Here is a 25,555-nt window from a genome sequence, read left to right as displayed (position 1 = left end):
AACTGGTAGGAGAGACGTGGGTGGGAGACCGGGTAGAGCAATGGAAGACGTTGGACAGTAGAAAAGTAAGTACAAGGTACTTAAGTTTTTCTGACATGGCTCAGAGTGGGGGAGGTGTGCCCCCCCGATTTCAGTGAAGATGAGGAGGATATATATATATATATATATATATATATATATATATATATATATATATATATATATATATATATATATATTAGAGAGAGAGAGAGAGAGAGAGAGAGAGAGAGAGAGAGAGAGAGAGAGAGAGAGAGAGAGAGAGAGAGAGAGAGAGAGAGAGAGAGAGAGAGAGAGAGAGAGAGAGAGAGAGAGAGAGAGAGAGAGAGAGAGAGAGAGAGAGAGAGAGAGAGAGAGAGACACCGGTCTCACTCACAAGTGTTTGTAAATTATGTAAAAGAGGAAAAGAAATGGGTCGACCATCTGGATAGGAAAAATATAATAATTGACAGCCAATTTGGTTTTCGACAAGGAAGATCATGTGTTACAAACTTGGTCTGTTTTTACTCAAGAGTAATTGACATAGTTACATAGTACAAAAGAGAGATGGATGGGCGGATTGCGTATATCTGAATTAAAAAAAAAAAAAAGCATTTGACAAAGTACCACATAATAGACTACTATAGAAATTGGAACATAGAGGGGGAGTGGGGGGAAGCATGAGAAACTGGATGGGGGATTACTTGATGAACAGAGAAATAAAAACGGTGGTGAGGGATGAAAAGTCAAAGTGGAGAACAGCGACGAGTGGAGTGCCACAGGGCTCGGTGCTGGCACTAGTAATGTTCTTCCAATAATATATACATTAATGATAGGCCGGAGGAAGTGTCCAGCTATATGAGTATGTTTGCAGATGATGCCAGACTCCTGAGAAGGATAAGGAAAAAGATTATGAGAGGCTACAAAATGACTTAAATGAGATACATGAATGGAGTAAGCATTGGGAAATGGAATTCAACAAAAATAAATGTCATATAATGAGAATGGGAAAGAGTAAGAACAGACCCATGGCAAAATGAAAGATGGTTGAGATAGTAATATATGCAGTAAACAACAAAAGGGACCTTGGAGTGATTGTTCAAGATACATTGACCCCTGATAAACACATAAATAAAATATTTGGAGACATAATTTATTGCAAAAAATGGCATTTCATTATATAGATAAGGATATGATGAAAAAAAATCATAACGACAATGATAAGAGCAAGACTGGACTATGCAGCATTGGTTTAGTTCCCCCAGAGTAAAAAAATATATGAGGAAGCTAGAAAAGAATTCAAGGGATACAGATGATAGCGACCAAAATGGTACCGGAATTATCGAGTCTGCCATATGAGAACAGATTTTGAAGAAATGAAATTGACGATGCTTGAGGAGAGGAGACGAAGAGGAGAATTAATAGCTTTGCATAAATTTACTAGTGGACAGGAAAAATTGGATAGAAGCGACCTGGTTGTGACAGAGGGGAGGAGGGGGCTGAGAGGACACAATAAGAAGCTGAAAATTGGAACATGTCTGAGGGATACAAAGAAGTACAGTTTTCCATACAGAAGTGTAGATGAGTAGAATGATCTAAAGGAGGAGATTGTGGAAGCGGGGAGTGTCCATCAAATGAAGGAGAGGTTCGACAAATATAGACAAGGAGACAGGACTATCTTAGCTCAGACCCTATACACCACAAATGGGTAAATCCAAATAGGTAAATACACACTGTTCTGAGGCTCCGGGTTTGATCCCCGGGAGGAGTGGAGACGGATGGACAGTCTTTTATATGTTGTCTCCCCTCCACCCACCAGTAAATTGTCATCCTCCTGGGTGTGTGTGGGTGTTAGGTTTTAACCATCACTTTTGCAAATTCCAACAACCACCGTCTTATTCCATTATCCTAACTATTTAAACAGTTTGCATGACACTTCTATAACCGATTTCATTGTCCTTCGTATTTTACTATCCGTGGTCTAGTGGTCAGCGTGCTTGGCTTCTACTCCGCGGGCCCGGGTTCGAATCCCGGCCCGGGCAGTCGGCGTGCAGCTCACCCAGCTGTTCATCCTCCCTCTCGGGCTGGTCGATAAATGGGTACCTGGGGAAGGTAAACTGTGGTAACCCGGATGTCACACTGGCCCTGTGTCCCGGGGTAATGGGCTCCCACCCACCACAGGCTCAAGGGCCAATGTTACGGAGATGAGCACTGAGGCCACGCGCTGCTACAGCGTATGACCCCAACTTTACCTTTACCTTTAGGAGTTAGAATCAAAACGGTTCATATACTACGTACAGTGTTTCACTCGTGGTTGGTTTTATAGAGGAACGGTGAAATTGATGTTTTGGATTATTATAATGGCTTCGTATCACATACTTGCTTGTATTTATTCATTAAAATCATTAATCTGTGTTTCCTTCATTGACACCTCACCTGATCGAGGACGTCGCCCGGGGAACAGAAGACGAAACTCAAGACTGCAAGATTGTCCAGAACCAGTAGTCCACATATCACCCGCATGTATGGGAAAGGCGCTTGCCCAGTGGACAGGAAAAAGACCTGCTCCGCAACAACAAAAGTAGAGTGGGCAGCTAGCAGAGTGACAAACCAAGAGAAGTAGTTATTGAGTGCTTGTTGGCATTCATTAAGACGGTAAAGTTTTTCACATGAGATCCTCGCCTCCTCTTCACTACCACCTTTCCATTTAGCTCTGCCACAATGTTTTCCTCTCTTACGATCGTCATTCATGCGTTCATCCGTCACGGGAATGATGTGTTGCCTATTGTCTTTCTCACATCCGGGTTCCAGGTGTATGTTTGTGATTGAATCTTCACGTGCTCTGTAGTCACACGTGTTCGTGGTCACTTTTACGGGCAGGAGAAAGCCAGATACGCACAAAGAGTACAATGAGGCTAATATGTGTCCCATAGAGTACAGCAGAATGACGATAACATATCTGGTAATTAGCTTACAGCATAACCCTATCCATGACAGCAGTGACAAGTAAGGGTTCAAATCTAAAGCCTCATTTATGTGTGGGTAAACCAGTAACATGGCCACAATAGTAGATAAATGTGACACAACGATAATACTCAAAAGCATCAGGAACCTGGCATCTTTACTAGGTTTCCAGAGGCAGTTTACGTCTTTCCACACATGGTGAAGAAGACTTAATAGGTGTGAGAGTCGAGGACTCAAACATATTAATAGAATCAGCATGACGAAAGTTACTGCTGCTTCCGCCTTCATTGTCAGGGTTTGCAGAAATCCGAATAATTTGGAGGTGCCGAAGAATACGGTCGAATCAGGTTTTTCAATATACATCATCACAACAGTTCCTACGTGGATGAGCACCATCGCGACCGACCATAAAAAAGCCAACGGCTTCATCTCGTAAGGACCCAACCCACAGCCAACTAAAGGGAATCTTTCAGTTCTACCCTTTTCGACATTTTTACTCTCCTTTGCTTCAGAGTATGGAAAACCTCCCAACACCCTCAGGAGCACAGTTAAACATCGCAATAGCCTTGTCGTTCCTTTATTACTGAATGCCTTGGTAGAGTTTTGGGGCGTACTTTTTATCATTTTCAGGTATTATTAATATCCTCCTTGTGATGAATGGGTAACTAGTGATTCTGATTTCGTCAGTGTTCTTTAACTCTTTTCAGTTGTAGTATATATTATGATTTTGCTTCTTTGAAGATATCACCAGTTTGATTTCTTTGCAGTACGTGACGAACTCAGCACATAGGCTGCGTGAGGTGGACTACAGGCACGAGATCTGGCGTCGGAAGCTTGACAAGGTATAATATCCTGACCCAAGCCACACCAAGGCCACACTGCCCGCAACCCATAGTTGCGCAGAAAAAAAAACATCGGGAGGAAGAGGAAAAAGGGATATTGGTTCACAGTTATCAATTATGTGCTAAGATCGATACCCTCTCCATCCAATCAGTGCAGAAAACATGATCCAAAACACACTTGATCGTCGTAAAAGGTTTGCTGCTGGTAACGGGGAGAGGAGGAGGAATTTGTTGACAAGGGGAAGAGTGACGTTGTTTACGAGTTTGTGTCTGAGTTTTGCATTTAATATATAGCCACATATAGTTTATCAAAAGCTGAACATTGAGTTACTGCAGTAATCAGTTACAACCGTCACCTGTGTCTCGCCGGCCCGGGAGCTTAGCACCTAATTACTAAGCCTCGGTATCTGAGTGACCTCCCAGATACTGGCCACCGGCATCATTCCTCAGCTGTCACCTGAACCCAGCGTCTGACCTTAATATTAACACCTCACCGTCATCTGGAAGAGTCCGCCCCTTCCCCATCCCGGCACCACCACACTGCACTCCAGCCCCGCACTCCACACCTCCCCTCCCAAACACCATCATTCCAATTTTCCAACAGATAGCCTACGTCAGGCCCCCGTCCCCCACTCTCCTTCTTTTTGTACCTGTTTCGTTAGCAACGTTTGCTTAAAATGTATTTATAATATGTAAATTTTCAGCCTAACGGCTGCCGTAACTGAATAAACCGTTTATTATTATTATTATTATTATTATTATTATTATTATTACACACACACACACACACACACACACACACACACACACACACACACACACACACACACACCGCTGCGACATGTGCAACCTTTTACGCACCCCTGCACCACTTCCGCTAGCCAGGTGAGCGGCTAATTACAACCTAATTAAGCCCCGTCCCCCGTAACGTCCATCCAATAAAATGACAACACATTTTTTTCTTTTCTCTCTACTTCCTCCTTTCCTCTGTCATGGCTGTTTTGTTCCCAACTAAGAAATTAGACGATATTTTTTTCGGATAGGAAATTTCCTTTGCGGTGGAAGCGTGATAATATGCGATCTTGAACAGTTAAGTTTTTTCTCTACAATAAAGAAGGCAGCTCAAGGGCAAGGGCTGAGTAGAGCTATTGCTCTACTCAGAAAAGGAAATACCCGAAATGTTCAAAGAGGCTATAACATTTGGGTTCCTATGTGTCTTGACACTCCCCTTTTAAAAGGGTTCATGCCCTAGTGAGGAGGATATACAGACGAAAGAAGCCAGTTCCAGAGTTTACCACCGAAAGAGTTTATATTATGAAGATTCTGGTGAACTCTTTCTTCAGGGAAATTTAGATAGCAAAAGGATCAGCTAGAATAGAAAGTCTTGTTAAGTGGGGAGGTACTCGGAAAAAATGGCACAGGAATAAATGACTGGAAAAATGGCACTGGAAAATGTCACAAAGTTTGACGTAGGAAAAAATGGCACACAAAAATATTTGCATGTTAAACAAAAGTATTTGCTTGTTATGGTATGAGCTTCAATGACTACAGGTATCAGTTACGGGTTTCGATAAAGCAGTCTGCAATCATTATCGAGGAATATCATTATTATTACATGTGGGTAAGTTATGCGAGAGTACTCGTGAGGAGGCTAAGAACAAAGATTGAAAGAAAACTTGGAGAATGTCAATATGGATTCAGACCGGGAAGTACAGTTGATATGATATTTACAGTGAAGATGATACTTGAAAAGAGCTGGGAATGGAATGTAGATAAAAATGCAATCCTCATAGGCATGGAAAAATCTTTTGACAAGGTACCAGAGCAAAACTATGGGCACCATTTTAACAGGCTGAATACAACATCGACTCAAACTTGAAGAGAGCTATTAAAAATCTATAAAAAAAAAAATGCATAAGTAAAGTAAAATTAAAGAATGGAGATACAGAATGGTTTGAAGTCAGATCGGGTGTTAGACAAGGAGGGGTTATATATCCCCTTTGCTGTTTATAATTTTCATGGACAGATGTATGAAAGAAAGAAATTATGAAAATGACAAAAATAACTTTAGCTTATGCCGATGATGTGGCAGTGGTATGCAACAATGAAAGAGAACTACAAGAAACTACCGAAAAATGGAACACGGTGATGACGGAAAACGGAATGAAAATAAACGTAGGTAAAACAGAAGTTATGAATATCAGCAGAGAAAATAAACAACTCAATGTGACAACAGGACAAGATCAATCAAAGCAAGTGAACAGCTTTGAATATCTGGAAGAGTCCGCCCCTTCCCCTCTCCCGGCACCACCACACTGCACTCCAGCCCCGCACCACCCACCTCCCCTCTCAAACACCATCAATCCAGTTTTCCAACAGATAGCCTACGTCAGACCCCCGTCCCCTACCCCCCTTCTTTTTGTACTTGTTTCGTTAGCAACGTTTGCTTAAAATGTATTTATAATATGTAACAATAATAAAGAAGATGAAATAAATAGTAGAATCAACAAATTCAACAAGAATTACAGCATGATGTACCCACTTATTAATGATAAAAACATCCCCAGTAAATGTAAGACAACTATATATACAGTAATATTTAGCCCTATACAGATTTATGGGGCAGAAACATGGTCACTTACATCAAAAATGAAATCCAAACTTCAGGCAGTATAAATGAAGGTACCAAGAAAAGTCAAAGGAACGACGAGAAGAGACAGGATAGGAAATAAAGGCATGAGGGCAGAACTAGAGATCATGGGAATATTAGAACTAATAGAACAGAACAGAATGCGATGGTATGGACACGTTCAAAGGATGGTGCAAGAAAGAATACCAAAATGAGCGCTTTCTTGGAAACCCAGAAATAGTAGACCAGTCGTGAGGCCAAGAAAGAGATGGTTGGACGGGGTGAAAGAAGCGCTAGAGAAGAGAAGCAAATACCTGCGCGATGTAGAGAGGAACGAGACATATGGACCGGGATGCCTTTTTTTTTTTTTTTTTTACAACAAAGAAGGCAGCTCAAGGGCACACACAAAAGAACAATAAAAAAAGCCCGTTAATCGCTGCTGCCTGGAGAGAAGTCGTGAAAAAGAGGCCTGCAGACTGACAGTAGAAATCCTGACAGACGTGTGGTGAGAAAGGTGATGAGAAAGCAGTCTACAGCTGTGATGGAATGTTTATGATTTCAATACTTACTACTGCACTAAATAACTAATAAAAAAGATCAAGCATTGCTAGTCATACTTAATTTCTTCAAAAATGTAATAAATGTTAAATTATATGAATCATATCGCCTCGAGGCAACGTCTAAAACCTGATAACACGGAAATCCCTTTAATTAAATAATTGAAACACCTGCTTGACGAGACTAGGTGGGGGGAGAGATTGGGGTCCCTATTTAGATGATGAAAAGGCGGAAAATGTGCACGGCCGTGTCATTTCACCTGTCACCCTAAAACTAGCAACACCATGGCTGAGGGACTCCTCATCTCAATCTTAGGCCTACTTCCCCTCTTACCATCTGCTGCAACCATCAGTAAGCGACAAATAAGTTACATGGCAGTGAAGGATACCAAGTTCCATCTGCTCCATTCAGAAATATTAGCAAGGTTCTGTAGCGTCTAGCCTAAAGTTTTGTATCCAGTAAGGAGGACCTTATGTTAAAAGATGTTGAGTGATGCAGAGTAGTCATCAGTGTATGAGTTGATAGGACAGTTCGTCTTGGAAAGAAGATAATTAATGAACAACAGAGAGTGGGAGATAGGACAGAGCCCTGTGGGACACCAATGTTAATAGGTAAAAGGGAAACAGTGACCGTCTATCACAGTAGAGATGTATCGGCCGGTAAAGAAACTGGAGACTAAAGTACAGAGAGAGGGTCAAAATTCGTAGAAGGATGGTTCAGAAAGCAAAGATTTGTGCCAGACTCTGTCAAAAGCTTTCGAAATGTTAAAGGCAACAAAAAAAGCTTCACAGAAACTAATAAAAGAGAATGACCAGTCAGTTAGGAAGTAAGTTTAGAAAGTAAAAAGATCACCTGCTGAACGCCCCATGCGGAACCAATATTAGTAATCAGATAGAAGGTTAGAAGTTGATATATGCTTAAGAACTTTCATATCTGGTTTAAAAGCTTAAGAAAGACGAGGAATCAAGGCTATAGGACGGTAACAAAGCTATAGATAGAAAAAGGGATCAAGAAACAACTTTATTTCTTTCTACACTTCTCCATTCTACTTTACTTAAATTGCGCCGCATTACATGGGTAAATGTAGTTATTTAGCCCAGTCACTGTTCTTCTTTGTTTAAAATTTATTTCCTACACTTCATTAGCGTATCTTTATAGCCACTTACAGTATCCGACTCGATCGACAAAAGAAACGACATAATTTTTTAATTAATGATAATACAACGTCGGATCGATTATAGAAGACATGACATAAACTTTGATTCGTGTCCTTGCAGACGGCTGTGGCGGCACTGTGGACACCCGAGAACATCACAGCGGCTTCCTTACGTCCCCTGGCTACCCTGACCACTACCCTGAGGACACGACCTGCACATGGTTCATTCAGGTGAAGGAAAAAGGACCTATGTTAATAACTCTTTCACCTATCTCCTGTTCTTCGATAACACCCATGCAAATCTCCCCTCCTTCCAAAATAAACATTTTCTGCCCATCCTTATTTAACTAAAAATCTAAATTGGAAACTTCATATCCCCTCTCTTGCTAAAACATCTTCTTCGGGTTAGGCGTTATGTATCGTCTCCACCAGCTTTCCCTTCCCACATGATATAGCTACATATATAAGGGCCTTGTCCGCCGTCTTATCGTAGCTATTCTGTACAGTGGAACCAAAGGCTCCTCGTCTCAAAAACTTCCTTCCTCTTCCTGACGGTGTTCTGCCTTTCAAATTCCACTGCAGTGTTGCCTCTGTTTTTATCCCCCTTCGACATGTTTATGCTGACTGCTCTTCTGTCTTGCTAACTGCATACCTCTACCCATTTCGCGGTCCCGTTGAACACTCTTGCTCATCCAGTTGCTATACAAACCCCTTATGACAAAGTTAACCAGCATCTCTATTATTTCATCAGTTTCAATGGCAAACTCTGGAACAGCCTTCCTTTGTCTGTATTTCCTCTTGCCTACGATTTGAACTCTTTCAAGAGGGGAATATCAAGACACCTCTTCATCCAAGGTTGACCCACTTTTTTGACCACTCATTCTGTTTACTTTTTAAGAGCTTTGTTCAGCGGGATTATTTATTTTTTCATTTGGCTTTTACCATTGAGTTGCTTCCTTACTTTTTTTTATATATTTCTTTAATTTTATTCCTTCTTTCCTTTGGTTTTCATAGGCTCCGTTGCATGAAAAAATTCGGATCGAATTCCATGACTTTGACGTAACTGGGTCTGTTGGGTGTCACGGAGACTACGTCAGCATCTCCTCTCCAAGTTCAAAGCAGCAAGAGAAAGTAAAACATAGAGTAAAAGCGGAGGAGCCAAAGGGGGACGAAGTGAGATATTGCGGTGCCAAAGGACCAGATATCATAACTTCAAAAGGTGACACACTTGTGGTGACTTTTGTCTCAAATGCAAAAGGATCTTGCCGGGGATTCAATGCTACATACAGCGTGAGGGAAGGTGAGGTGTGTGTGTGTGTGTGTGTGTGTGTGTGTGTGTGTGTGTGTGTGTGTGTGTGTGTGTGTGTGTGTGTGTGTGTGTGCATAATTCCGTGAAAAAAATCGATATATATATATATATATATATATATATATATATATATATATATATATATATATATATATATATATATATATATATATATATATATATATATATATATATCGCTTACATTATTTTTTTTTTCATTCATAAGATTTACCCCCTAAACAGGGGGATTATTTATAACTGATCACATTTTATAGTAAATTCTCTCTCTCTCTCTCTCTCTCTCTCTCTCTCTCTCTCTCTCTCTCTCTCTCTCTCTCTCTCTCTCTCTCTCTCTCTCTCTCTCTCTCTCTCTCTCTCTCTCTCTCTCTCCAGAATGGGTCACCTGTGGTTCCTTCACACAAGCTCAGGAATTCACCTTCAGCTCACCCGACTATCCCGCTTCCTTGCCCGCTGACCCACTTCAGTGTTCCATTACGGTGGACCACGGCTGCGACTCTCCGATATGCCAGCTTCGGTAAGGGTAGGAATATTTTGCATGAATGAACTGCTCATTGAGGGTTGTTTAGAAAGCCATCTTGACTCCTCAAGTTACATCGCGTTCTTAGTTAGAATATGTTATCAACACTTGAAGCATGGCAAACAGCAGACACTCGCGTCGCGTACCCGTTATTGTCAGAACAGAATCCTTGCAACAGGATGGGAATTATATTTAAACAAGCTTACTGACGGGATATTTCCGAGGGTATTAAAGGAATTAGGTGATGTACTCAGTGACCCACTAACCGACATCTTTAAGATGTCGGTAAATACTGGTTATGTGCCCAGCCTAAGGAAAGTAGCTAATGTGACGCCGATTTTAAAAAAGGGGACAGGTCAGCTGCTTCAAACTATCGCCCAACATAGGCAAGATGCTGGAGTCCATAATAGCCAGGAACATTCGGGAGCATCTAGAGAAACACAGCTTAATTCACGACTCGCAGCATGGGTTCACGAAAGGTAGGTCATGCCTCACCAATCTCTTGTCCTTCTACAATAAAGTATTTGAGGCGGTAGACAGATAAAAATTATGATGTAATCTATCTTGATTTTAGTAAAGCGTTTGACAAAGTTCCTCAATAACGACTGTTGCTTAAATTATAGGCTCACGGAGTAGAGGGTAAAGTTTTGAACTGGGTCAAGGCGTGGCTAAGCAAGAGGAAGCAAATAGTGCAAATCAATGGTAAAAGATCTGACTGGGGATGTGTTCCGAGTGGGTCCCACAAGGTTCGGTATTAGGTCCACTTTTGTTTATTATTTATATCAATGACTTAGATACATGAATTAGTAATTATGTCAGTAAGTTTGCAGATGATACCAAGATCGGTAGAGTAATTGAGTCGGATCAGGACACTAGTATTCTCCAGGATGAACTAAATAGATTGTATGACTGGGCGGATAAATGGCAGATGGAGTTCAATGTAGGGAAGTGCAGTATTCTGAGTGTAGGTAGGAACAACCCCTCCCACAACTTTTGCTTAAATGACACTCTCATAAGCAGGTCTGGGTGCGAGAGAGATTTAGGGGTCTTAATGAGCTCTGATCTCCGTCCAAGGGCACAATGCATTCAAGCTAGAAATCGAGCAAATAGGGTACTGGGATTTATTTCAAGGAGCGTAAGCAACAGAAGCGCCGAAGTCTTCCTCAAACTATATTTAGCATTAGTTAGACCTCATCTTGACTATGCGGTTCAGTTCTGATCACCTTACTATAGAATGGATATCAAAATGTTAGAATCAGTGCAGAGGAGGATGACTAAGATGATTCAGGGTTTGAGAAACTTGCCATACGAGGAAAGACTCAAACAGTTAAACTTGCATTCTTTAGAAAGGCGAAGGGTGCGTGGAGACATGATCGAGGTTTATAAATGGATGAAGGGCTTTAATTAGGGAGAGATTCATAAGGTTTTGTTAGTAAGAGAACCGGGTAGGACACGAAGTAATGGGTTTAAACTGGATAAATTCTGATTCAACAGGGACATAGGCAAAAATTGGTTTACTAACAGGGTTGTGGATGAGTGGAATAGGCTTAGCAGTCATGTGGTGAGTGCCAATACAATTGTCACATTCAAAAATAGATTAGATAAATTCATGGACAGCGATATTAGGTGGGGTTAGATACACGGGAGCTTAGGGTCAAAGGAGCTGCCTTGTATAGGCCTACCGGCCTCTTGCAGACTCCAACGCTCTTATGTTCTTATTTGACTGAAGTCATTGAAGGTAAGATTGATTGTAGATCTGAGTAGCATGTGGACAATCTTCTGCCACTCAGCGACGGTTTGAAAAATCAGCGTGTTTCGGTGGGACTCGAACCTAGGTCCACGGGCTCACCACGCCCGCACGTTGACCACTCGGCCACCGCCTCTCAGTTGTCGGATGTAGCAAAGGCTGCCAGTGTGCAAAGAAGAAGTGCCATGTACTTATCAGGTGCATGTAGTTGCCAGGAACTGGCTACTACATGCAAAACTTGAGTTAGCTGATATGTCACGTCCAGAATATGTAAAACATTGTATGTTACGTGTTTAGAAAGGCAATTCTGTTTTTTAGTTCCTACCAAGTGGTGGAGTATTTTGTGTTTAACTCGTGTCAATACTGTCATATATTTGGTGAGCAGAAAAGTCAATTTGAAGTTAGTAAACAGAATCAGTGTCCGCCCTGGTATTATAGAAGAGAATATTTTTCTCCAAGACTGTTTTATTTGATGATCATATCACAAATTATCGCTGCTTGTAGATTTTCAGCACGTTATGCATCCAGTTTATAAACCTAGAAAGTCCTACATACCATTTCTGAATCACAACCCATAATAAAATTGTGTCTATTAAAACCTATTTTGCCCCTTTGGTATATGGTCATTTCAAAATAATAAGTCCAAGGTTATTTTAATGTCTTGAGAGTGAGAGTAAGTAAGAGGAAGTAAATGCGAATACGCAAGCATTCCAATATTTCAATACAGTATTTCAGTGTCTTTTTTTCTCTACCGAGCACGTTGGAAAATTATGACAAAGATATATCTTTTCTGTCCCTGTTACAGGCTGGACTTCGACGAGTTCTTGCTTCAGCCGCCATACTGGGGGGAGTGTAAGTACGATCGCTTCTACGCGGAAAGCGCTACGCCTCTTCCTTTTCTCTGTGGTGTCAACAACGGCTCTCATAGTAAGTATAGGGGGTCTTATGGGATATATTTATCATTACGGGGTTATATCTGACGATATGGAAATACACCTTTGGCCATAGTGTAAAATTGTCGCTCAACGATTCAAGAGCTGTCCCCTTCTTTTACAATAAACATTCTCGGTCTTTCCTTGACTGAAATTCTTAACATGAAACTTTATATCTCCTCTCTTGCTAAATCAGTTTCCTCGAGGTTGGGCGTTCTGTATCGTCTTTTTTCCCTCACAGATGCTGTCCATATAAAGGGGCCTTGTCCGCCCTCGTATGGAGCATGCATCTCATGTGTGTGTGTGTGTGTGTGTGTGTGTGTGTGTGTGTGTGTGTGTGTGTGTGTGTGTGTGTGTGTGTGCTAATAATAATTATTATTAGCTCATTTAAATTATTTTACCCTGAAGACGCTCGAGGTCGAGCGAAACACGTCGCATTTACATGCATTTAGTCTGGGATAACTTATTTACATGGTAGAACCTCACTTACAGCAACTAATAAAAAAATATGAGGAGTTAAACAAAGAACTGGTAAACTGTCAACACGGCATTATTTTTAATAAAAAAAAGTATATATATATATATATATATATATATATATATATATATATATATATATATATATATATATATATATATATATATATATATATATATATATATATATATATATATATATATATATATATATATATATATATATATATATATATATATATATATATATATATATATATATATATATATATATATATATATATATATATATATATATATATATATATATATATATATATATATATATATATATATATATATATATATATATATATATATATATATATATATATATATATATATATATAGAGAGAGAGAGAGAGAGAGAGAGAGAGAGAGAGAGAGAGTTGGAATTGAGAAAACCCTCTTTATTGAATTTCCCTTCAGTGTATGTGAACGTGGAGGGCAGAGGCAAGACGGAGTTGACGTTCATGCTTCAGGAACTGGAGTATTACCTGTACCATTGCTACGACCTTTACGGAAGCATCTCAAATGAAGAAAAGTTGAAAGATGAAGAAGAATCAGATGAAAACGTCCAAGTTGAAGCACCAAAAAATAGGAAGAAAAGAGAATCTGGAGATTTCAGACAGGAAGACAGCAATGTTGACTATACAGACCCGGAGAACAATGTGGGAAGAGAAGCCCTGCAGGAGGAAAGAATTATCCGTCAGGTAACAACGAAAATTATTTATTGTATTGACAAATATTTGTTTGTTTGTGTGTGTGTGTGTGTGTGTGTGTGTGTGTGTGTGTGTGTGTGTGTGTGTATAGAGTAAGGGATACCTTTACCTTTGCCTGTTCCAGTACTCTTTTTCATCTTCGCCTCCTCCCTTCATGGCCGCTAACAAGGAAGCAGTGGTGAGCACCGCTAACCGAAAAGTTAGCTTCGCTTATGCTAAACCGCTAAACTGACAAAGAAATTAGTGGAAGCTAACGCTAATCGCTGCTAACTTTTTATATATGGATTTAGCTTCGGTTTAGTCGAATTCTTGTTATTAAATCCCGAGTTCAAAGAGTTAGAAATGGAAAATGCATAATCCTAAAATACCAAAAAGTTTCCCTAATAATTGTCTAATTACCCTACTTTAAGGCGTACTTTACCCAAAAGTGGAAGCCCCGGAATTATTGCGCCATGTGGCTCAACTGGTGCTGTGTCTGCCCACAACGGACAAGAACAAACCTGTATGAATTTATAGTGGACTTCAAGTTAGTGGAGCGAAAGCTAATTGGTCCGCTAACTGTTTCCAAAGTTACCGAAAACGCTAATTAGCTAACCAAAAAGTTAGCTTAGCTTATTAGCGGTTAGCGGATTAGCGGAACCGTGCCCACCACTGCAAGGAAGTCATCATTTTCTTGCAATCTTCCACTATCTTCCCTGTTTCCTGAGCCATTTCTTTCCACGCCTCATTGCGAAACATTTCATTAAAATGGCTTGAGTGTTTTGCATTGGCACACACTTCATATAAGTAGTTCACAAGAGGTGGATCAGCAGGATCTGACCACTGAGCTGTCAGCGAGTTGAGCAGATTCGGTGCAGTCATTTGATACGCATCGAACACAAGTCCCATCCACACACTGCGTGACCTCACCCTGTAACATCCTTTGATACAACGCGGAGAAACCGATAATTGGTGGAACGGGAGCGAACACCGACGCGTAACATATAAGTTCACTCGGGTGTTACGTTGTGACGTTACGTGGTCCCATCCACACTGGCGTTTTTTTTTTTTTTTTACACGACGGAGTTACGTTACGATGTTCGGCTCGCGTGTGTGTACTCGGCCTACTCCACTCTGTCCAAGAGAGCTGTGATTGTGGAGCCGCCCCACACGTGAGATGCATACTCCAAACGAGGGCGGACAAGGCCCTTGTATATGGACAGCATCTGTGCGAGGGAGAAGAACTGGCGGAGGCGATACAGAACGCCTAACCTCGAGGAAGCTGACTTAGAAAGAGAGAATATATGAATGAGTTAAGATTTTGAGTTAAGGATAGACCGAGGATGTTTAGTGTAGAAGGTGACAGCTGAGCGTTTTCGAAGAATAGGGGATTGGAGTTTGGAAGATTGTATTAAGTTGACAGGTGGAGAAGTTGAGTTTTTGAGGCGTTGAACGACACCAGTTTTCTCCTACCCCAGTCAAAAATGATAGCAGGGTCTGAGGTTAAGCGTTCTGCAGCCTCCAGTCTTGTGTCTTGTAATTCCTGTTGGGAGCGTCCTGTGTTAAAAGGAGTTGAATATATATATATATAAATATATATATATATATATATATATATATATATATATATATATATATATATATATATAGATATATATATATATATATTGTTACAAATATGACAGGAGGCCAGCTCGGAATCAACTACAAGTTCCGTCTGCCGACTCCAATCTCCGCAACAGACAGCACGGCCGCAGCTGCGACCCATGCCCTTAACGCCTGAGTCCAGACTCTATAAGAGGAGACAAGATAATCTCTCTCTCTCTCTCTCTCTCTCTCTCTCTCTCTCTCTCTCTCTCTCTCTCTCTCTCTCTCTCTCTCTCTCTCTCTCTCTCTCTCTCTCTCTCTCTCTCTCTCTCTCTCTCTCTCTCTCTCTCTCTCTCTCTCTCTCTCTCTCTCTCTCTCTCTCTCTCTCTCTCTCTCTCTCTCTCTCTCTCTCTCTCTCTCTCTCTCTCTCTCTCTCTCTCTCTCTCTCTCTCTCTCTCTTTGTACTATCTTCTTGGTAGAGTTAAGCTTTACGAACTATAGGATTATATTTTCATCCCAATCTTCCGCAGGCCCCCTCTACCGCAGCCTCCAGTGCAGCCCCGACCACCACAACCACGACCACCACAACCTCTTCCACCAGTACCACTACCACGGAGGGAGACGTCACAGTGGCTCTTTACAATTACAAGTAAGTTGTATAGTTTATTCTCTTCAGCAGTTGTTCCCAGACTTTTTTACATGATGTCCCCTATTGATTTCTAAGATATTTTCACTCCCCCCAATCCTTTGTTTTTCAGTTAAGATTTTGAGTTAAGGATAAACCGAGGATGTTGTTTGTTGAAGATGGTGACAGCTGAGTGTTGTCGAAGAAGAATGGATGGGTGTTTGGAAGATTGTGTCGTGTTGGTGGGTGGAGTGGAGTGGTGGGGAGGCATTGGAGGACTGAGCTCTTTACCCCAATCGGAAATGATGATGATACGGTCTGAAGTTAAGCATTCTGCAGCCTCCCCTTGATCATGTAATTCCTTCCCTGTTAGAGATGTCTAAAGAAGAAAGATGAATAATGCAGGTGGAGTCATCATAGAAAAGAGCGCTATGGAACACCACTGTTGATAGGTTTAGGGGAAGAACAGTGACCGTCTACCACAGCAGAAATAGAACGGCCGGAAAGGAAACTGGAGATAAAGGAACAGAGAGAGGGATAGAATCCGAAAGAGGGCAGTTTAGAAAGCAAAGACTTGTGCTAGACTCTATCGAAGGCTTTCGAAATGTCTAGCGCAACTGAGAAAGTTTCACCGAAACGGCTAAGAGAGGATGACCAAGAATCAGTTCAGAGAGCAAGAAGATCGCCATGAGCGCCCTTGGAACCCAAACCTAGCGATCAGATAGAGGTTTAGAAGTGGAAGGTGCTGAATCTTCGGTTGAGATTGATTCAAAGAAACTTTGAATAGACAGGAAAGTAAAGCTATGGGGCGGTGGTTTGAGGGATTGGAACGGTCACCCATCTTAGGCACACTTCTAAGCGAAGGTGAAGCAGGAAGGAAGGTAGATGTTGATGAAGCGAGACGAGTTTGACCAGGCAGGGTGTCAACACAGGGCACATATTTACAGGACAATGGGGCACTCCATCAAGGTCATAAGTTGAAGACTGAAGGGCATGAAGATATTTTTGGCAAAGTGCCAGAAGTCTCTGGAGAATTAGAAAGCAAGGTGTTGACATTTACATGGATGGGATTTTGAGTTTGTTGAAAAATAGATTTGGCACGATTCCGAGCAGAGTAAAGATCATGTCATGCAGGAGTTCAAGGCTCTGGTATACTTTTGTTTTGTAGCCTCTCTATCTTTGACCCAGCACGAGAACAAGCAGCGGATAAAACCAGGCTTTTTTTATAGGAGTATAGAAAGTACGTAGTGGAATACCTCCATTCAGAGACAATCACTGCCCTAATGCGCTAAGAGCACAGGGGTCTCTCTCAGGAAGCGTAGGAAGCAGTATGAAATCGAATACATCCTCAAGGTCACGTCCGTCCCGAGCTGAAGCAAAATGCCAGAAGCATCGCCTCTTAAATTGGGTCAGAGGATATACAGGTGATAGGACAAAGATACCCAACTGCTCTAGATCGCTGAGGAGAGCGCTGGTCAGTGAAAGAGGATGAAAGCACATTGAAATCTAGCATGGAGATTTCAGCGAGGTCAAGATGTGATCCACTTCAAATAGTCAAATAATTTTCGAGATAAACAGCACAGATGTATTTAGTAATAGAATGACAATAAAGTCAATGGTGGAAAATTCTGAAGAGTCAAGGTCAAGTGATGTCGTTGCGCACGTAGACGCAACATCTGAAGCTTGGATTTAAATTTAGGATAGAGATGTAGCCTCAAAAGAAGGTGAGGTTTAGAGGAGTTGAGATGGTGTTCTACAGAATGAAAATTAGAACGAAGACCGCGAATGTTGCAGAAATTGATAAGAAAGAGGTTCGAGGAGTTATCAAGACACCTCTCAGGTCGGCACCCAGAAGGGGGAGTCCCTGGGGGGGGGTGTGGTCCCCAGGCGGGGCCGAGAGGCAGGCATTATTGATACGTCATTTTGAATTTTGAATTTTGGGAAAAGGTGTGTATGTTATGTGAATGTAGTGTGATGTGGATACAGAGAGGATCTGTCTTTAGAGAGCAGGCTGATTTACTCTCTGGTGTTGATGAGACAATAGGGAAACGGTTAGAGAGGACATGGGAAGGGTCTTTGGAGGGCTTCAGCACCCTCCGGTGTCTTCCTACCTATATAGTGGTGGAGACGCTGGGGAATATAGAGTTGCTCTGCCAAACTTGCTGGGAATCGGGACCATTGTAGGTCTCTGTCGCGTAGTACTAGAGCTCTCCTAAGGAGAGACAAGGGGAGGTATGTCAAGGATTTCCTTGAGGATGCCAAGGACCATCTCAGTGCAAATGACATCTGGCATGCTTACCGAGCCCAGAAGCAGCTCCGCTTCGAGCCTCCATCTCAGGTGACCTCTATCCGAACAAATGGTTGCCACGTGTCAGTCATGGATGAGCAAAGGTAAAAGAAAGTTGGGGACATACGGTATTCATCTCCGTCGCATTGGTCCTTGAGCTTGTGTTGGGTAAGAACACATTACATCAGAACACAAGGTTAGTGTGTCATGCTGGTTACCACAGTTCAGCTTCTCCAGGTTTCCCCAGGTACTTATTTATTGATCAGCCCGAAAGAGAGGATGAACAGTCGGGTGAGCTGCACGCAAAGACCTTGTTTATTTTTCTTCAAGATCGGCCTGTAGCTCTGGTAGGCTTTCCTGGTGGGCCTGTAGGCTTTCCTGATTGTTATGTCTCACGATTGTATTACGGAAAGGGGAAAAAGTAATTTAATATCATGAACATAATGAGAACATTGAAAAGAGATTTATGAAATCAGATGATATGAATAGAGTTCAAGTAAAATTTTTAGAACAATGCTCCCCATTAGTTAGTTACTAGAACAAAATAAAAATAGATGAATGGAATACTCTACGGAAAGAGTGTGCAAAAATAATGCAAAACTTTGAGGTTTTATATACATGACTAAATCGTGTTAAGATATGGGACTCCTTTTGCTTCGCTTAGGCCTGTAAGAAAGCAAGAAGTAAAGAACAAATTAGCATATACACATTTACATTCTTTTTGTCTGCTACTATCCAGGGATGCCAAGGTTGTCTCGTTCCCTACAAGGCGGGCATGGAGGATTAAAGTCACGCAAATCCCCTGCGAGTGTCCCAAAGCCCGCGTGCCACAAGGTGAGTCGCTGTGTGTGTGTGTGTGTGTGTGTGTGTGTGTGTGTGTGTGTGTGTAATTCACCACGGCCTGATCACGAGTTGGACTCGCTTTAGCCAGCAGGTACCCTCCCGACGAGGGCAAGTGCTCAGTATCGTCGATCTCTGGGTACTGCCAGGACCTCACACACCACACACCCCATCCCCCTTGCTCAAGGGGGACAGTAACCACTCTTACTCAACCGAAAGAATCCGGCCTGAGCGGGACTCGAACCGCCGCCTGTTTGGCCGTTAAGCCTCGCAGCGCAACGCTCTACCGATTGAGCCACCGGAGTGTGTGTGTGTGTGTGTGTGTGTGTGTGTGTGTGTGTGTGTGTGTGTGTGTGTGTAGCCATTATGCACAGTGGATAAAACGTCCCACGTGCCCGTACATCCAGAGTTGGCGTTCAAGGACTTAGTTGGTAACAGCCCTCGTCTCAGTTTCACAACATATTCGCTGATTCGACACGAGGCCATTCCAGCGAGACCCCATGATGCTGCAAATGACAATTGGTATTAAAGGCCTCGACACACATCTCCAAGTCACTATTCAGTGCCCATCTCTCATCGCCATACAGTAAGATGGGCAGCACAAGTGACTTGAAAATTCTAATATTTGCCCACCTGCATAGCATAGATATCGTGATGAGAGAGTCCATAACACCGTCAAGTGACTTCCTGGAAAGACCTACCAGTACTATGCACTACGTTACTACAGGGAGTAGATAGGAAGATCAAACAAATTATTTTAATTTCCACACCACATTGGCTTACAAAAATGATGCCTCTGAATACCAGGTCTGTCTTGTTAGCTCTTCTAAACTTTTCTTTAATTTCTGTAGCATTAGCGATCTTCAATATAATTTCCATTCTATGGAATATCTTCTCTCCTCCTCTAAACCTCACCTCATCATCATCGAAACTCAGGTCCCCGGACAGTAATATCTACTCTATTCCATCCTATTGTCTCTATCCTAAATTTCAATCCAAAGCTGAATGTTGCATCTTTGTACGCAACGACATCACTTGATTTCGTGCCCACCTTTACAATTCTTCACCATCTGGCTAAAACTTAATTGTCTTAATTGAATATTACTAAGTACATCTGTATTATTTATCCCTCATCTAATTTTACCAACTGTAAAATTCTTTGACGATATGAATTTCAAAGTAGATCACATCATGACTCATTCTCCTTTCGCTGAAATCTCCATTTTAGGAGATAACAACGTTCACCACCGGCTTTGGCTTTCATCCACTTTCACTGACCACTGTCGTGAACAAACCTACAACTTTGCTCTTCTCAATGATTTGGAGTAGTTGATTCAGTACCCTAAAAGTATCCCCTACCGTCTTGGGGACACGCGCAATATTCTTGACCTTATCCTAGCCTCTAAACCTTTGGCTTACTCTGTGAAACTGTTCTTTACATTGGGCTCCTTTGATCACAACCTTATTTCTGTATTCTCTCCTATCACGCGGCATCTGGACCCACCGAAGAGGTGGTGCTCTGGTTTTGCTTCAGCTCGTTGGGACGACCTGAGGATCTACTATTCCGATGATTACTGCTTCCAGGAGAGAGACCCTTCTGTGTGTGCCCAGCGTATTTACTGAGGATTGTCTCTGGAATGAAGGCACACATTTCAAACACTTTCTCTACTCCTTACGCTAAAAAAAATGGTTTAATCACGCTTGTTCTAATGCTGTCAAAAATAATGAGGCAGCTCACGAAAGGTACCTGAGCCGTTGTACTTCTGCTAATCAAGATCTTTACATATCTGCCCGGAATCGTGCGATATCTTTTCTCCGACTTACCAAAAATTCTGTCATCGATAGAAAGTGTCATAACCTTGCTTTCATTAATTCTTCCAGAGACTTCTGGCATCTAGTCAAAAAATATCTCTAATAGTTTTACTTTTTCATCTTTTTCCACCTTTTCTTAGTCCCGATGGCAGCACTGCTGTCACATCTGTCTCAAAGACTGAACTCTTCGCTCAAACTATTTAACTCTAGACGATTCAGGGCATATTCCTCCCACTCATCCCCAGTCTGACTTCACCATGCCTGTTATTAAAGTTCTTAGGAGCGATGTTTTCTATGCCCTCTTTGGTCTCAATCATTATAAGGCTTATGGGCCTGATGGCAGGCCTTTTACTGTCCTTAAAAATATCATGCCTTCCCTCCCCACACACGGCCCCGGTGCACACGACTTTATACTCTTGCTCACTCCTATACTATCCAGATCCCTTATGCAAGAGTTAACCAGCATCTTCGTTCTTCCATCCCTTCCACTGATACAGTCTGGAACAGCCTTCCTTCGTCTGTATTTCCCCCTGCCTACGACTTGAACTCCTTCTGGAGGAGAATATCAAAACTCCTCTCCTACCGACATTGACTTTTCTTCTTGCCTCTCGTTCTATTTTCTTTTGATTGAGCAGCGTCTAGCGGGCTTTTTTTTTGTTTGTTTATTGCCCTTGAGCTACCTCCCTTGCTGTAAAAAAGTATGTGAAACTTTTAGTGACCTCGACATCCTCACCACATGCATGAACAGACTGATCCGAGTCATCCAACAAGCCTCCAAACGACTGGACCTTCGTTTTGGCCCAAAAGAGCTTCAATCCCATTGGGTTCACCTCCTCAAGCAACATTTCGAGATCCATTTGTCAGGACCTACTGCGATTCTGCGAGAAATACAGCATCATCAGTAAAAACAAGGTCAGTGATTTAATGTTGCCGACAGATGCGCAGCACCGACTTTCATCAACGCTTGCCCAATACCCAGGGTATACAAGTGTTGAAAATTGATAAAGCAAGGATGCACCCCTTGCTTCAAACTTGAATTAAAAAGGAGAAGCTGGAAACGCGTCCTCCACAGTTTATAGTACTCTCAGTCCCAGAGCAAAAGGCAGTCGTTAGGTCAATTATCCTTGCAGGAATCTCACATACTCTTGGAATGACCTGGAGTGCCCATCAGCTGTTCATGCACATGCCTAACCAGCATCCTGGCTGGAGACACCTGATCATTTTAGATTCATGACTGGTAAGTCGACAGCTGACTGTATCCTACCGCTTTGCGTATTCGTGGAGCGCCGACGAGTTTCAACATGGGATGCCTACAGCCTTTGTCGATCTCAAGAGAGCGCTTGAATCTGTGCATCGATAGTCACTCTGCTATCTCCTGCAAGTCCGTGGGATTCCTGCAAGGACTTTCAATCTATATACTCGCCTATGATTTCGGAATGAGGGTGCTGTGAAATATGAAGGAATCCATACTATATACCCAGCTTCTTTTCAGTGACAGCGGGAGTGAGGCAAGGCTGTTTCTCTGTCCAGTCACTTTTTAACGCGTATAGGCACTCCTTATTAGGCAGAGTTGTGGATCAGAGTCATTGTGCGGCATCTGCTGGCAATATCAAGGTCACTGACCTTGTTTATGCTGACGTAGTAATCATTGCGGAGTCGCTTGGGATTCTGGTGATGACGTCTTCCTTCTCATGCTCCTCCACGCCACTCTAACTCTAAATCTCCTTCTCCCATCAGCACCTGTGGGTTGTTTGCAGTATTACCAAGGCATCACTGATGAGTTTAAAAGCTTTAATTTTGATGGCGTGGGATGCTACTCAGAAGACCGTTGGTGTGACTTCTCCACCATCAGCCACGCCTCAGACTGTGACATCAGAGTTGGTTATACAGGTAAGCATATATCCTGTATTATACAGGTAAGTATATATCCTGTCCTATTGCTCCTGTACATCCTCTGGACCCACCGAAGAGGCGATGTTTCTGGCATTTTGCTTCAGCTCGGTGGAACGACCTGAGGATGTCATTCCCGATTTCCCGTGGAATGATTACTGCTTCCAGGAGAGAGACCCCTCTGTGTGTGCCCAGCGCATCACAGAGGTGATTGTCTTTGGAATGGAGGCATACATTCCACATTCTTTCTCTACTCCTCATGCTAAAAAGCATGGTTCAAGGTGTGAGACACTTCCCTTATGAGGATAGACTTGAGCATTCAAATCTACACTCTCTAGAACAGCGGTTCTTAACCTGGGTTCGACCGAACCCCAGGGGTTCGGTGAGCCAGTATCAGGGGTTCGGCGAAAGCTCTCTGAAACACACTGCAATTTTTTTGCAATTGAATTTTAAGCCAGTTTTTCTTTCATTTTTGTATTAATTAAAATATTTATTTTTTGTATTATCTAAATATACGCGAATTTTGAAGCCATTTTTCTGCATTTTTGTATGATTTTTTTTCTTCATACTCGAGGGGTTCACCTACTGTGCGGAGGTTTTCGTTAGGGTTCGACGCCTCTGAAAAGGTTAAGAACCATTGCTCTAGAAAGACGCAGGTTGCGAGGAGACCTTATCGAAGTCTATAAATGGATGAAGGGCTTTGATAAAGGGGATGTCAATAGGGTTTTGGTAGTAAAAGAGCCAGATAGGACACGTAGCAATGATTTTATATTAGGCAAATTCAGATTCAACAAAGACATAGGCAAGAATTGGCTCACCAATAGAGTGGTGGATGAATGGAATAGGCTTGACAGTTATGTTGTGGGTGCCAATACCATTGATACATTCAAGAAGAGGTATATAAATATATATATATATATATATGTATATATATATATATATATATATATATATATATATATATATATATATATATATATATATATATATATATATTATAAACATTATATACCTTTATCTCTGTCTGTAAATTTATCTATTTATATCTATATCTATTTTTCTATCTATATCTTAATTTATTTATTCATCATTATGATTATCATCATAATCATCTTTTTCTTCACTGTTCACTTTTTTCGTATTAATTGTAAAAGAAAAATAATGAGAATCACTTGATTATAATATGATGACTTTCTTTGTGAGTAAGCTTTTCCCTCCCCTTGGATGTAGGACATTTTAACAACTTGGACTACAGCATCTGTGTGGAGCCCGAGTCAGGCTTCTGCGGCATCCAGTACCAGCAGATTGACCGGAATGGCTTCTCGCTTACTAACGTCACCCATTTCAAGAATGAGGACGCCTCCTCCTTGGCCGAGGTGAGAGAGAGAGAGAGAGAGAGAGAGAGAGAGAGAGAGAGAGAGAGAGAGAGAGAGAGAGAGAGAGAGAGAGAGAGAGAGAGAGAGAGAGAGAGCTTTACATGAATGTAAGACCACACAGACCTGAATTAGACCAGGACATACCAGAGGATCTGTCCTTAACCCTTTGAGGACATCTGACGTTCAGGAACGTCTTTGAATTTTAGCATGATTTTGAACTGAGCTGTAAGCTCAGTTATATATATATATATATATATATATATATATATATATATATATATATATATATATATATATATATATATATATATATATATATATATATATATATAACTGAGCTTACAGCTCAGTTCAAAATCATGCTCTTCGTCTCATCAGCTCTCCTCCTCATACTGATAGTCTTCTACCTCTTAAATTCCGCCGCAATGTTGCCTCTCTTTCTATCTTCTATCGATATTTCCACGCTGACTGCTCTTCTGAACTTGCTAACTGCATGCCTCCCCCCCTACCGCGGCCCCGCTGCACTCGACTTTCTACTCATGCTCATCCCTATACTGTCCAAACCCCTTATGCAAGAGTTAACCAGCATCTTCACTCTTTCATCCCTCACGCTGGTAAACTCTGGAACAATCTTCCTTCATCTGTATTTCCTCCTGCCTACGACTTGAACTCTTTCAAGAGGAGGGTATCAGGACACCTCCCGAAATTAACCTCTGATTTTGGACACTCCTTTAACCTCTGTTCGGGAGCAGTGAGTTGCGGGCCTTTTTTCTTTTTTTTTTTCTTTGCGCCCTTGAGCTGTCTCCTTAGCTGTAAAAAAAAATATATATATATATATATATATATATATATATATATATATATATATATATATATATATATATACATATATATATTCCCGTTAGACATCTCAATATGCAGCCGTGTTTTCTCGCCTTCATCACGTCTTTGAAAGCAAGTGAAAGCCAAAAGATATGCGACAAACAGCGTGTAAAGTTAAGCAAAAAAAGACTGAGGCTAAACGGAAAGAAATGGGCGAGACAATACGGAGGAAGAAAAAATGGCTACTACTGCAGTAACTTCCCCCACCAAGTCGCCTCCCATAGCGGGTTGAAAAGCCTCGGTGGTTCAGTCGACCGAGGCGTCGAACGGCGTCAGGCGAACGAGCAGCGGGAGTGAAGCAGGTGGTTCGCTGTGCCTCGGTAGCTGAACAGCTTCGAACGGCAGGATGCGGGCGGGCGGCAGGAGT

At 41.8% G+C, this 25,555-nt stretch overlaps 1 protein-coding gene across 1 annotated transcript; it reads left to right on the top strand.

The window, feature by feature from the left end:
• The first annotated feature begins 7,205 nt into the window (after nucleotides 1-7,205).
• On the top strand, nucleotides 7,206-24,505 carry LOC127009763 (neuropilin-2-like). Its single transcript, XM_050883140.1, has 11 exons — nucleotides 7,206-7,341; nucleotides 8,268-8,377; nucleotides 9,161-9,446; nucleotides 9,849-9,990; nucleotides 12,546-12,667; nucleotides 13,618-13,901; nucleotides 16,007-16,125; nucleotides 19,128-19,222; nucleotides 22,778-22,930; nucleotides 24,161-24,306; nucleotides 24,494-24,505. Exons 1-11 carry the CDS (start codon nucleotides 7,275-7,277, stop codon nucleotides 24,503-24,505), a joined length of 1,536 nt encoding a protein of 511 aa, XP_050739097.1. The 5' UTR covers nucleotides 7,206-7,274.
• The last annotated feature ends 1,050 nt before the right edge of the window (nucleotides 24,506-25,555 follow it).

This window comes from Eriocheir sinensis, chromosome 41 (assembly GCF_024679095.1).
Source record: "Eriocheir sinensis breed Jianghai 21 chromosome 41, ASM2467909v1, whole genome shotgun sequence".
Taxonomy (NCBI): domain Eukaryota; kingdom Metazoa; phylum Arthropoda; class Malacostraca; order Decapoda; family Varunidae; genus Eriocheir; species Eriocheir sinensis.
The sequence above is the reverse complement of the archived record's forward strand: the minus strand, read 5'-3'. Positions and strand labels throughout refer to the sequence as shown.